The sequence below is a fragment of the Momordica charantia genome (genome assembly GCF_013281855.1).
Source record: "Momordica charantia cultivar OHB3-1 chromosome 4 unlocalized genomic scaffold, Mcharantia_2.0 BLBB01000004.1, whole genome shotgun sequence".
NCBI classification, from domain to species: Eukaryota; Viridiplantae; Streptophyta; class Magnoliopsida; order Cucurbitales; family Cucurbitaceae; genus Momordica; species Momordica charantia.
The window spans coordinates 6,989,663-7,004,509 of NW_028275162.1; the positions used below are offsets into that span (position 1 = coordinate 6,989,663).

The following is a 14,847-nucleotide window of genomic DNA, read 5'->3' on the forward strand; positions in this document are numbered from 1 at the left end:
TTTATGAGAATTTGTGAATCAAGTATTTATTTCCTTAGAAATTTTTGAAGTTGGTTATTCTCAAATAAATTGGTTGATTCTAAAGTTGTGAGTGTCCATCACACACTTCAGAGGACAAACCAACCACAAACAAGAGAACTTATTCCATAAAAGAGCACAAAAATCTGTCTATTTTTCAATTACATCACTTTCTTATTTGATAGAAGAACTTCACTAATCAATTTGTCCAATTGCTTGCCAGCAGACCCACCAGGTTTATAAGCTTCTTCTGCTTTACTCTTCAACTCCATTACATTCTCCTTCATTTTCTTACCCTTCTCTCCATCCATCAGCTCTCTCACAAGCTCCTCCACTTCATTTCTCTTCACATTGTTATCAATTTCCATCGCAATGCCCCACTCAGTGCACCCATAACGACAATTCGTCTGTTGTTCTGCAAAGAAAGGCCACGAGATCATGGCCACTCCAGCGCATATGCTCTCCATGGTTGAATTCCATCCACTGTGTGTCAAAAACCCTCCAACAGATGGATGGTTCAGCACTTGTTCTTGAGAGCACCAGCTCCCAATCATGCTTCTATCTTTGGTTTGTGTCACAAATTCAGGTGGCAAAATGGCTGAATCTCCCACAACTATATCAGGCCTTGTGATCCACAGGAATGGCTTCTCACTGTTTGCCAATCCCCATGCAAATTCAGTCAGTTGCTCAGCTGTCATCACTGTGATGCTCCCAAAATTTACATAAACCACAGAGTTGGGTTCCTTTGAATTCAGCCACTCAATGCATTGTGACTCCTCCGCCCAGAGATTTGAGCCGATGGCTCTTAGTTTTTCATCCTCTATTTGGTTGACAAGCAAGTGGAGTGGGCCAATTGTGTAGAGAGGAGGAAGGATGGAAGAAAGAGAATCCAAAACATCTCGTTCGAGTGGATCATATGTGTTAAATATGATTGCAGAAGCTTGTAGAGATCTGCTGATTTCTTGGTGGATAAAATTGAGCATTATGTCGTCTGAATCTGTTGTTCTTATAAAGCTGGGAAGATCCCTCAAACGTATCTCTTTCATTCCTTGAGTCCATTCAATGGTGTTCTCCAAATACCCATTTGTTATGTGGCTAGCATCTGTTAATTAAAACCAATATATAAGGAGGCTAAAAGTAAATATTCGTGTCCCAAATTCTAGAATTTTATACTAAAAACAATTTGTAGGTTGAAAAATACATTTCTGTGATGATTTAGTTCAACTATCATATGCAGCGGTGTAGTCTTTGTAGTAAAAAGTTTTTAACTTTAATAGGTAACGATTTAGTCAATAAATAAAATTTGTAAGGATTTAGTCCAGCGTTACCAAAAAAATAGTATTGTAGTTTAAATGCTAAAAGGAGATTGGAGCAAAATTGAAAAACGATAACTTTTTCTATATTTACTCTCTTTCCAAACCCAATCAACGCACGTTAATTGCTACGTGGTTCTAAATTCTACCACATTAACTTTCCATTATTCAAAAGGATAATTTTGAAACGTTTATGAAAGGTCAACGAGAGTATTGAAACTTTTGAATGAATAGGACTATTTTTTTGAACAAAGGGAAAAGTTCGAGAGTATGTTTATAATTTAGCCTAGTTTGAAAATGCATTATTTGGTACATGGCACAATTTATTAATCTACATAAGTAAGAAATCTCATTACATCTAAATAGAAACATTTTCATGGTATAGGGATTAAATCGTCCAAAATCATTACAAATTTAAACTACAAAAAGTAAATCATTTTTATTAAGGTACAAGAATCAAACATGCTCCAAATCTTTAATTCTATTAAAGTACAAGACTCAAACGTGCTCTAAATCTTTAATTCCATTAAAGTACAAGAATCAAACATGCTATTTAACGAGATACCTAAATCATACCTTTAAGTGGCACCAATCCCTTCTTTGTAAGCTCCCTATATTGAAAATAGCCAAAGTAGCCACAGCCACTGGCTGTCCAAAATAGAGCATGAGGGATTTTAAACTCATTAGCAGCCAAAGCAGAGAAGGACATGACCACATCCCCAACAACACAGCTAACTGGCGGAGCATCACTTGAGTTCAGCTGAGAAATAAGGTCACACAATGGGGCTAAGCAATTCTTGGTGGTGGAATAGCAAAGTGCAGGAATATCTTGGGTTGAATTTGCATCCGAGAACGGGAGGCCGTCCGGGATGGTTCGGAACTGAAAGTCAGTCAAGCCATCGAGCGAGTTCGGACCTCTCGACTTGAGTAGTCGCCTATGATTGTACTCAGTGTTGACGAAAGTTATGTGAAAGCCTCTGTGGTGCAGAAGCTTAGCCAACCTAAGCATAGGGTTGATATGGCCTTGCGCTGGGTATGGAACACACACAGCGTGGGGTTTGGAGTCGGTTTGTGAGATGGAACCCATAATTTTGAAGTCTCTTTTGTTGTTGAAATGAAGAAAATTTGGAGCTCCAAGAAATGGAAATGTGAGGCTGCATTATTCTTATAGCAAAAACAAAGCATTTATCTGTTTGGATTCGTTATTTATTTAACAATTAATGGCTGCATTCAAGATCCGTATCTGAATAATTTATTGGCTATATGTTAAATAAATGAAGCCTTTGGAATAAAACAAAACCCAACGTGATTCTTACAAGTGCCGGCCACTGCCAAATTACTGTAATGTAACTGAGCAGCTCAGTAAATTACACTGATTTCTGAACCTGAGTTAGGTTGGAGGGAGTGGGCAGTGGGAGATTGGGGATCTCTATGAATAGAATTTTGATTTAAGTTATTTGTAAGAACATAGTGAAATAAGTTTATATTGGGAAACGTCAAATTATTAAAACCTCTAATAAATTCGTCTATTAAAATCTTAAATTTACTTGGTGTGGCTTAATCGATTCCGTTATTTGGGGCAGGTGCTGTCATTTTATATGCATATCAGGTGCTGTCGATTCCCGATACGTGCATGATAATCAGAATTTTTATTATTGTTAAGGATTCCTCGTTAGAAAGATAAGAGTACGTGTATTTTTTTTTTGGTAATCAGAAAACAAAAATTTGAATACAATGAATTCTATGAAAAGTAGAGTTGTATTCTTGTTTTGAGATATGCATTTGGTATGGTAGCAGATTTGATAATTGAATCTCAATTTAAAAAGTTATTCGGTTTAGTAATATATTTGTAAAACAGAAGTAGTTAGAAACTAAATATTTAGTTTAATCTAATTAACATTTTTTTTATGAATTTTGTATAATTATTATTTTACAATGTTATATAATTTAGAATACATTATATTTTACATGTTTTAATTTTAACAAACATAAAATGAGTTTATAATATGAAGTAATATATTTATAAAAGTTTTTATCTTTTTTAATGTAATTTTGCATCTTAAGAATTTCAAATTCTGAATCTGAAAACACTGAAAACATAAAAAAATTGTTTTCATAATTTCTACGGTTTGGATCACAGAATTGGGAAAATAGTTTTAAAAGACAAATCTCCCAAATCTGCTAAACGCTTATTTAGTAAATCTGAAAACAAAAAACAGAATCTGATAGATTTATATTAGAGTCTTGAGATGGAATCCATGAATATGGATATGATATAAGAGCTCAAAGCACTCAAGGCGGAACCTGTTATTATCTCCACGACCTAGATTTAGATTTAAATGCCTTACTTCCCTTGAAATAAAATATGTCATTCAAGTGAAATGCAAGCCACATAAGCTAGAAAATAAGGCAACCAAAGAGGCCAATTGTCAAATCTCATTACTTAGTCATAGTGATAGCTACATGTTGGCATGACTTCATTTGGCTCCATTTGTGAAGCCACCACAAGAGTGAGATTCGTTTCGTTAAATTATTTGGACACATTTTAGAGTCTTCTTCTGATTCCCCATATTTACAGGGATTAATACAAGTCAAAATTAACAAAATCCATTTGCAAGGGCAGCCCCACACATCTCATGCAACTCATAATTAATCAATCTAATGGTGTTCCAATAAATTTTATTGAGGGTATAAATTGTGTCTTTAAAATTTTAATTGATGAAATTATCAGGAGATTAGTACATTGATTAACCTATTTAGGAATCATAATTACATAAAAGGATTGAAAGGTATAAAATTTACACTTTTGTCATGAAACAACGTTACCATGATACCCATCACACAAATTAGTATATCAATCCATCTTAATATTAAATAATTTTTTTAATCTAGAAATGGTAAATTGGGAAGTTACAATTTAAGTGCTTAATTACACTTTCCAAAATAAAAAAAATCCCAAAAATTATCGATTTTCGAAACTCCTTTCTTCTTCTTCCAACCGTCTGTTCTTCTTCTTCCGACCGTCCGTTCTTCTTCTCCAACCGTCTGTCTCTATCTACCTTCCTCTCCGGCCGGCTCCATTTTGCTTCGTCGCCCGTCTCCATTTATCCCGTTCGAAATGAGATTTCCGTCCTTCCTTCTTCTTCGGTAGTTTTTGCCCGCCTTCGTCTCTGGCCAACGTCTGTCTGCCTTCATCTTCGCTGCCTCAGTTTTTCTCCGTCGTCAGAACAGTTCGTCTCCGTTTATCCTGATCAAAAAGTTTGCATTCCAACAGTTCTGATTTCGTGTGAACTATTGTATACATGAGGATATATATTATAGTGAGCTTGATTATGATATATCTTATAACTCAACTTGTATATATGGGATATGCGGATATATACTATAGTGATTTTGAATGTATATATGCAGATATATAAGTGCATATATACTGTGACTTTGAATATATTTTTTGAATATGCAAATATATATTTATTGAGACTTCAAAAGATGTTTTTGCGATTTTGAATTGTCTTTGAAGATTGAGCACCAGGGTTGGAGTGAATTAAGGGAATATCAATATTTTTGAAGGAGTAAACTAAGGTTTTGAATATGTGAATTAAGTGATTTGTGTTGAAAACTAGTATGGGGCCGCAATAATCAAAGAATTATGATAATAATTTATGAAATTAAATCTTTTATATTTAAAAAAAAAATAAATAACTATAATAAATGTAAATGCAATAAATAAGGGTAAAATCGGAATTAAAATAAAATCCTACCTGCAGAAATCTAAAAGTGTAAAATTAGAAAATTTTAGACATTTGTGTAAATAAGTTTCTAAAACAGCCCTCCGTAGACATTATCTCAATTATTAGATTCGTGTTTTAATTGACCTCATCTGCAAAGTTCCTGATCTTGAAATTATTAGTTGAAGATTTTAATTGACACAATGCAAAGTGGTAAATTAATTTTCCTAAATTTTATTTTTTGTCTATTAGGTTCTTGAATTTTAAAAATATATAGTATCTTTTGAACATCGGATTAAAATAATTGATTTGAAAGTTTAGATACGGAAATGGATTTAGACCTTAACTTCAATAATTATGTACCATATCAAAGAAATAATCTAGATCCACAATTTGCCACAATCTCCCATTGACTACTAAGATGTGTATGGAGTACTGTCGTTGATCACAACGACTATGTAAATATATCTGCAGTTTGATTTCCGATCCGTACATAGATTGTTTTAATTTCTCGTCTCGGGACTCTTTTCTCGAACAATATGAGAATCTAAATTCATCTAGTGGAGGGATTTCCAAAAAAGGCGATAACTACATGTTGGCATGACCTCATTTGGATCCATTTGTGGAGCCACTAATTTATATTTTGACACTTTTTTTAGTCTTCTTAATTGTAATTCCCTGTATTAACTTACACAGATTAACAAGTCAAAGTAACATGCATTTGACGATGTATATGAAATGATAGCTCTCGCACGTCGCATCTCAGCTCATAATTGATCTAATGGTGTTCCAATAAAATTTAATGAGGATATAAATTGTGTCACTTAAGCAAGTTTAAAATTTTAATGGATGAAATTATCAGCTTGGTGTTTTAATTGACTTGATCACCTGCAAAGTTACTTGATCATGAAATTATTAGTTCGAAGATTTTAATTGACACAATGCAAAGAATTTTATTTTTATGCCTATTTGGTATTTGAATTTTGAAAGTATATCAAGTCCGATTAAAGTAATTGATTAGAAAGTTTAGAAACTAAAATAGATTTAAACTTTAATTTTAATAATGATGATCACTGTCAAATTTTAGCAATGATTAAGGTCTATCTACCTCTTTTAGAGAGTTTTAGATTCGACAAAAAGAAATTACACTCCAAACCTGCGACATTATTGTAATTAAGCCGCCCTATTACACCAATTAAACCCTACTTTCAATATAACTATAACAAAAAGATTTAATTACATTAAGCGATTAAGGCACCTTACCCTCACTAATCAATTTTTATTTTCTCTTGAGACACCTTATTAATCAATTAATTATGGATTAGACTTTGCAATTTTGTGTGTCTTTTATTAATTATTACTATCAAAGCTTCTTGAATGGCAGCACTGGATTTTCCTCCACAATTATTGCCCCACTTGGTTCAATTACTTTTTGGGGATCTCTCAACTTTTGACTCTGAGCTCTGTCATCCAGCTTTGCCGCTTAGTTGTCTAACTTTTGGTAGATGGCAGAGTCAAATTCAATTCTCTTGTTTCTTTAATTACAACATGAACAACAGGACATGAACACGTGAAAAGTTAGATTAGTATTTTTAATTTATATTTTCTTTACTTTTCAATTTTATTTTGCAATATACATAACTTGTGTCAAGTGCTAACACGAGGTTAACTCATAAGTAATTGTCACATCCACTAAAAAATAAAATAAATAAACAAACAAACTTGTGCCAAGACGATTTGCTCAAGTCTAAACTAATACTAGTGTTGGAATTGATTTTTTTCCTACACTATGTTGGAGCATGGATGTCAACATCACAGTGTCAGATCAATTCAAGTGGACAAGTAGATGGAAATAATAATCCTTATCTTGGAGAAGTCTTTTTAAGTATTGGAGCAGTAGATGGCAGCCTTAAGACGATGCATCATAGCTAGATTCTTGCATTAATTGCTTCATAGTATTCGCAGAACATGTAATTTCGGATCGACTAATTGTGAGATATATCAACTTTCTAATTAACCTAAGATATCGAGTTGGATCTTGGAGAGCTTCCCTCCCTGTATTTGTTAGCACCCAATCATGTTCCATGAGGGGTACTTGTCGGTTTTACTCCCAGTAGTCTGGATTCTTCCAATATGTCCACTCCAGCTTTAGAACGAGCAACTTCGATGCCAAGAAAATATTTGAGCAATCCAAGATCCTTGATCTTGAAACAACTATTCATATATTTTTTTAGATCGCTGATAGAATCCTCATTATTGTCTGTAATACTTATGTTATCAACATGAAGTAATACAATGGTATAATAGAATCTCCACGAACCTTTTTAAATAATTAGTAGTCAGTATTTTATTGTTGAAACCCAATTTCATGGATTGCACAAGAGAATCGTTGAGAAACCACCTACGAGATGCTTGCTTAAGGTAATAAAGTGATTTGTGAAGTCAACAAACTACACTCTCCCCTTGTCGACAATAACCGATAGGAGGTAGGCATGTATACTTCCTCAATTAATTCCCGATGGAGGAATGCATTCTGCACATCAATCTGATGTAGAGACCAATTATGTACTGCTGCAATTGAGAGTAAGCAACAAACCGTAATCAGTTTTGCAATAGGAGAGAATGTATGTTTGTAATGAGTGTCTTCGCTTTTGGTGAATCTTTTGGCAACAAATCGAGCTTTGTGATGCTCAATTTTACCATTAGCGTGGTAATTGATTTTAAAAATCTATTTGCAGCCGATGGGTTGCTGACCAGAAGGTAAGGAAACCATGGACCAAGTGTTATTATCTTAAGTACTTTGATTTTAGAATTTATAGCTTCAACCCATTGAGAATCATGACAAGATTGTTCATAAGTGGTTGGCTGAACTAAGCAAGATATATTATTCTCAAATGAATGATATTTACTAGATAACCCAATATAAGATACATATTGTTGCAATGGGTATGCGAGTGCCCGTCGATGAGGTAGATGAGGCATCATTACCTAAGATAGCAGCATGATAAATCTGGAAGTCTCTAAGGAAAAATGGTGGCCAATGAGTTCTAGAAGAACGACGAGGGTCAAATATGATATCATATACCGGTTCTGATATCGTGGGGTTGGTTAGCTGGGAAGAAGGTGATGAATCTCCTTCAATTTCGCTTTGATTTTCTCCCACACCCAAGCTCCAGTTCTTGATTTTCTTGAAGGAAAAAAAAAGTGAAGTTCCTCATGTACAGAACCCATTTACTTCGTTGGTCAACGATTATTAAAAAGAAATCTATTGATTCATGCAAAAAAAGAGAGAATGAGGAAAAGTTTTAAATACATAAATATCTAAAAATTTTGAAAAGAGAGAAGAAGAGAGAGGATGGAAACTTAAAAATCTGGAAAATTGATTTTAGGAGAAGGAGAAAAATCTGAAAAGAGAGAACAACAAAGATTGGGAAGATAGAGAATAAGGAAACATGAAAAGAGATGAGGGAGAGAGAAGAAGATTAAAATGGGGAAGGAGAGAACGAGAAGAGAGAGAAAGTGAATACTTGGAAGATCCAAATGAAAAAAAAATAGGAAAAGTAAAAATTTAACTCAAAGTTAGTGGAGGGACAGTCATTTGACTTATTTGGTGATGTCAGCAAATGTTTAGAAAACATAAGTTTGTTTTGAGGGTGGAGACAAATTTCAAAGTTGGATGACTACTTAGCCCAAAAACCCAAACGTTTTCTCTTAAGAAGCTCTCTTCCAAAACCAAAATCCCTCTCTTTCAAAAAGACAGTTCCCACAGACCGATCCTTGCCTAGAGAATAGTGGGGAAGATCTTTTGGTGGTATCGGTGTATACGTCGAAGAATGATCTTCAAAGGTAGGTTCTTGTTCTTTTCATTGCTTCTTTTCTTAGTAGTTTTTCTAAAATAAAATCGAAGCACAAGCGTTCGTGCATTTCTGTTGTGGGATTTGATCCCTTCAATCCAGTCGTTTCTGTCGAGTTGGGCTGAAAACTATCCGATGAAGGTTTTCCTTATTTACCTCCATTACAAGATCGAGTTCGAACATAGCTGCATGTACCACGATCTCGCTTGTCCTTTTAAGGTGACCAAGAAGGCTCGGCACTTCATCTCGTCGGTTGTTGATTTCTCTTTTTCATAAGGGTAAAAAGAAGCTCAATGTGTGCTGCTCTCTAACGTTTTAAACTCGGAAACCGTATTTTAAGCTTATTATAGTATACAAAACCTTTCATTTTACGTTATCTTAGGTTATACATGCACATAGGACGTTTTTACATGATTTAAAGTTGATTTCTAACGGACATTACACTTTTGTGCAGAAAAATTTCGAGCTAGGCGTCTGGCACCTTCCCCAATCCCGAGATTGCCCTTAATGTAAAACGCACGTTTCGGTGTGATTTGAAGCCCTCCCAAGCTCTGCCACGTGTCTTCCATGCATTAAAGGTTGCCAATTCAACAACTACCCAACCAAAAGGTATTTGAAATGGATGGCTCTCCACAAAGCTCTCAACCTCCTAACCACCTTGAAGTCCCTATAAATTCAGCAACTCATTCTCTTCATTCATCATCCCGGAGTGATCATTTTAGCTTTAGACGTGCCTTCTCAGCTTATTTACGTTTTCTCTTTTAGTCTTTGAGTTGTTATTGTTTTAAACCTTGTTTATTTCTAGTTCACCCTTTATTTCTAGCTTGGTAGTCTTGAATTGTAAGTTTTAATCTTGTTTAATTAAAATTCTAGCAAGTTCTTTGTTACTCATCTCTCTCTCGTTCTCCTTACGAAGTTGTAATCACTCAACCTTGAGGAATCGACCGAGTATTGCTCCCCGATCTTGAAAGAGAACGGGTTAGGGTCATTCGGGTTACAACTCCACAATTTCCAGCTTGTTTTAATTCTACTCATCTTTTAATTATGTCGTCTACTTCCATCAAATTCTATTTTTCCTTTATCATCATAAGCTAACTTTATTTTTCCCAAGCCCGGTTATGGATAGTTAGTTAAAGTTTTTAAAATCCAACAAGGCAAAAGGCATTTTTCTCCTCTTTTATCACTTAAAGTTGTTTCCATAAGTTGAAACTTGATTTGGCCAATTAAAGCATCAATACTAAAAGAGTTGATACGTTTTCACAACTTTACTGATTTAACTTTAGAGAGGAATACTTTAGACATAAAGATTTTCGCTTGGGTAGCCTAGACATAGGACCTCGACCTAAGGTTATGGTTGGTTTTTACTAAATTAAGTTCTTTTTTCTAATAGACATATTAGGAATGGACTTAAACCGTCAAAATCACTTAGACATAAGAAGATGGCGAAGTAAAACCGAAGAAAATTTATGAGAGGCGCCTGGCGCCTAGTTGGAAAAAGTTTGTGTATATTTAGCTAATTTGAAGTAACTGGGCTAGGTTTATTGCATTGAGTTTTTAAATATCAAAACCAACATTATCCTTATTATTTGTCACCCCAAATTCAATTACAAAGTCACCGATCATTAACATTTCCTATAAAAAGACTTCATTTGTCCCTGAGGATCGATACTCGGAATACTCGTTCCGTTTTTACTATTTGTGACGGGTGTACACTTGCGCTCTCATTTATTTTGAATCCAAAATCCCAAACAGTTGCAGCATTGAGCTCCATCAGTTCTTCATAGAGCTCTACATGATCTACTAGATCGGTCGTTCCATCATACGGCTTCATATCCAGTTTTTTTTTTTTTTTGTGGCATAACATATGCCATGATGGATGCAATGAAGGGCAAATCTTCCCATTCCCCTACGTCCCCCCAAGTCGTATCTTTTAAGTTACAACTCTGTCGTAAATTTTCGAAGTCACTTTGCATCTTACTAATAACTTCCTTCATATTATCTGGCACTTCTTGAACTTCCACCATAACTTGCGAAGTTGATGTAGAAGTCTGCCCAGTTGTAGGGAAATTTGGTTGTACTCCTCGTGTAGTAGGGTTCGACCCTGGAGTTTGATGTAGTGGAGCATGTTGCTCATTTTGTCGACCCTGTGTGCGGGAATCCAAGGTTTGTCGCAAATCTTCGACGTTTGAATTTAAGTATTCGCACAGATCCCCATGAGGGTCATGGGCTGTCCTGCACGATCTCAGATTCAGTCGTTCAATAACCCTCAGATGTTACCAAACTTCATCGGGTTTTTCCGATCTATCATCCATCGGTGCTTTACCTCTGAAAGGATCATGCTGAATTGGAGATTCAGTAGTTCTATTCTCCTCAACATCTCTCTGTCGACTTTGTCGAGGGTTCTGGGATGTCTCTCGTTGATTCTGCTGGAGCTTGGTTCCGGCATAGTGCCATGGTTAATTCTGCAATCTTCGCACGCAAGTGGGCTACGCCACCCAACTTTGCACAAATTTTGTTTAACTCCTCTCACAATCCGGTTAACTCTTGGCTCATATGCCTTGCAATATTCGAGGAGCTCAATCGCAAGTGGTTCCTTCATGAAACGCCCCTTCTCATGAGAGGTGATCGTCTCCTTCCTCTTGCAGGTGTACGGATAGAGGAACGGGATCGGCTGCCGATAAAGCTAGATTGTTGCGACATGTCATCCGTTATTGTCAGTGAGTAGAACTTGGATTCGCAAATTTCACTGATAAAAAACTTTAAGAACTGTCGTTCCCACAGACGACGCCAATTGTTTTTATTGAAAATTTCAAATAAAGAACAATATATCTCCAAGAACACTTGAAGAAAGAATCTTGCAAAAAAAATAGTTAGCACTTCGAAACTTTTGTTGTATAGATCAAGGATGATATAATTTTGCTCAAAAACTCAGGGTTCGCGTACATTCTCCCTTCAATTTAAGGGTATTTATAATCTTCTATGATAACAGTTGGCGTAGACAATTCGAATTTACATTTATCTTCGAGATTCCGGGTGATTTGTACGCATTAATGGGGGAAGGTTGTTGAACAGTTATTTATCTAAACATAATAATCGAGTTCAGATTTATATCATCTAGTTCGACCATTCCAAACTATTCACCAGGTTGTTCACCTTGCGGGACTCGTACACATTGCTTTCAGTCAAACTCCGAATGACGTGTCCTATGAGTTATAAATAATGTACTTCATCTATGATATATCAGTTATAATCGATTTACTTCGTATAATGTAAATCAATTATAATCGATATACTTAGTATTGTAGAAAATGTAACTAATATACCTGATATGTGATATCACATATTTTATCACTAATATACTTCATATAAGGTATATTAGTATTATATTTTACATATCTAAAGTATATGTATTAAAATATATCAAGTATGTCATTGATATACCTTCATCTAAGGTGTATAAATCAACTGATATAACTTTATGTACAAAATATACTAAGGATATCAGTTATAACTGATTTGCTATATACAAAGTAAATTAGATTTACGCAATATATACAATACATCAACTTAATATACTTTGATGTACTCCATGTTTGGTATATCGATTACAACTTATATATCTTGATGTACTTCATAATAGATATATCGATTATAACTAATATATCTTTATGTACTTCCTACCAAAGTTTTAAATGTCGCTATCAATGGAAATGTCGATAAAATATTGATGTCAATTAATATTTCTAGAAAATTTATAACAAATATTCAAAACAATAAACAAGCATTTCATTCTTTTTAAATCCATTAAATTTTATTAAATATCAATATTATATCCATATTAGTGATATTTTGTTAATATATATTTTTTTTTATCAATTTTTGTGCTAGTATGAAAATTTCAATTTACCCCATGTCGATGTTGAATCCATTGACATATAAAAATATCGATGAAAATATCAACATGTCAATAGAAATTTAATACCCTACCTCATACTAGATACGTACATCAATTAATATTAATGTACTTCATATAAGGCAAATCGAACATTAGATTGAAGATGAGCTAATCAAATATAAAACTAAATTCTTTTTTTTAGTACAACATGTGGGGTGGGGCCGGATCGAACTCACATCCTCTTGGTTGGAGATATATGTCAATTATCGCTGAGTTATGCTCGTGTTCACACGAAATTTTCGGAGAAATTATATTTTGTGGACTAAATACAATTTGTATTTGATATTTGGGGGTTCGTACAATCTCTAATACTTATCCTCTTAATCTTTCTCTTGAATTCTTGGTGGTTTGTTGATCTTGATCGGCCTCTTGGTGGTTTGTGAATCTTTTGATCGGCCTCTTGAGCTCTTGACGGGTTGATTTAGCAAATACAAAACTAAATTCAAATTCATGACGATGAATTAATTATTAGCTTATGCTCAAGAATAATCCAATTTTTTTATGTTTAAGTAGAAAAGAGGCATGGTGAAGTGGGAATCAAGTATTTGTAGGGTAGAGCATCAAATCTAAGCAAATATTTTCCATTTTTCAGCCACACCAAGCAACGAATTAGCATCATATTCTCCTTTATAAAGATAGTCGAATAAAGATAACTACATCACCCTTTTATCTATGCTTGACCAAGAAGCAAAATAAGACAGAATCAGTCTTTTTTTATCTCTCATCAATGTCACGACACCTCTCTTACTAACTCGAACTTTATTTAACTGGTTAAGTTACGAAATTGTTAGGTGTAAGACTAAATGAAATATGAATTGAGAAAAAAAAATCTCTATAATATGCTAAAAAATTTTGGCAAGATTATTTTCTTTAATCTTCTAAAAATTGACTCATGTTCTATTTTCTTTTTTTATTATTGAACTAGCTTTAATTTTATACGGGGTCGTGATATGTAAAACAGGTTCATGTCTCGTCATCTTCACATACCATTGAATCATTAATTATGAGATTCACTATTAAACTTGAGTAACTAAAATATAAGTTTTTCTCTTTCTAACTTGAGAGATCAAATTAAAAACAATTGATAAACTTTCAGGAATTCTACTTTTATAACCTTCACCTACACACAATATGAAAATAAAAGTTTGAATCCACATGATCTTTGAGGTACCAATGCTTTTATTTATTATAGTACCAATATTTATACTCTTAAAATTGAAAAGAAAAAAAAATGTGCTCCCCTACTTTTGCATAAAGATATTAATAAGATTCATTATTTATTTAGACCTTAATTTGTAGTGAATGAAAATTTAATTTCATATAAAGTGAACCTGAGCGGTGCTTAATGGCTTTATCTACCTATCTTTGACAAATTTATACTAAAAAATAACAATAAAATAAAATAAGTGGTGTATTTTTTTAGTACAACATATGGGACGGGAGTTTGAACTCATGACTTTTTGGTCAGAGAGAAAGATGTTTTAACCATTTAAACTATGCTCAATTTAGCAATAAGTAAGGTATTTTTAATTTTAAAGATCATTTTAGCTATCCATATGAACATAGTTTAATTAGTGAAAATATATATATTTCCGATCAAAAGGCTGGAGGTTCAAAATTCAAAATTCTACGCATGCATGTTATTGAAATGAAAAAAAAAATCATTTCAATTCAATGAATTTTAAAACTCAAATATTTTTATTTCATTGAACTCTGTATTTTTTTTTTAATTTCTTCAAACAAGAAACTAAATAAAATATTGTTTTTCGTAGATCAAAGTTATGCACTAAAAATAATTTATTCCATCCTTTTTATAAGTTATCAATTAATCGTAATTAGTCAATAAAGTTTATTTTCCCATACCATGTATTAAAATCTTAAATAAATATTCCATTTGAATTATTCTTGACATATAAACAAATTCACTTAATCATGTTTTTCTTATTGTTTTAAGTTTTAATTGTAGGTAGAATATTTTA

General features: G+C 33.6%; 1 protein-coding gene across 1 annotated transcript; it reads right to left on the minus strand.

The window, feature by feature from the left end:
* LOC111012181 (7-deoxyloganetin glucosyltransferase-like) lies at positions 1-2,493 on the minus strand. The gene is made up of 2 exons (XM_022286234.2): positions 1,908-2,493; positions 1-1,120 (listed from the first exon to the last, which is right to left on the minus strand). Exons 1-2 carry the CDS (start codon positions 2,416-2,418, stop codon positions 180-182), a joined length of 1,452 nt encoding a protein of 483 aa, XP_022141926.2. The 5' UTR covers positions 2,419-2,493; the 3' UTR covers positions 1-179.
* Positions 2,494-14,847: the final 12,354 nt, after the last annotated feature.

What these genes read in the sequence shown, in the direction of transcription:
- LOC111012181 (XM_022286234.2), bottom strand. Translation starts at nt 2,418, where the DNA reads ATGGGTTCCATCTCACAAACCGACTCCAAACCCCACGCTGTGTGTGTT. An exon ending in GGGATTGGTGCCACTTAAAG is followed by an intron (nt 1,121 to 1,907) that starts GTATGATTTAGG and finishes TTTAATTAACAG; the next exon opens with ATGCTAGCCACATAACAAAT.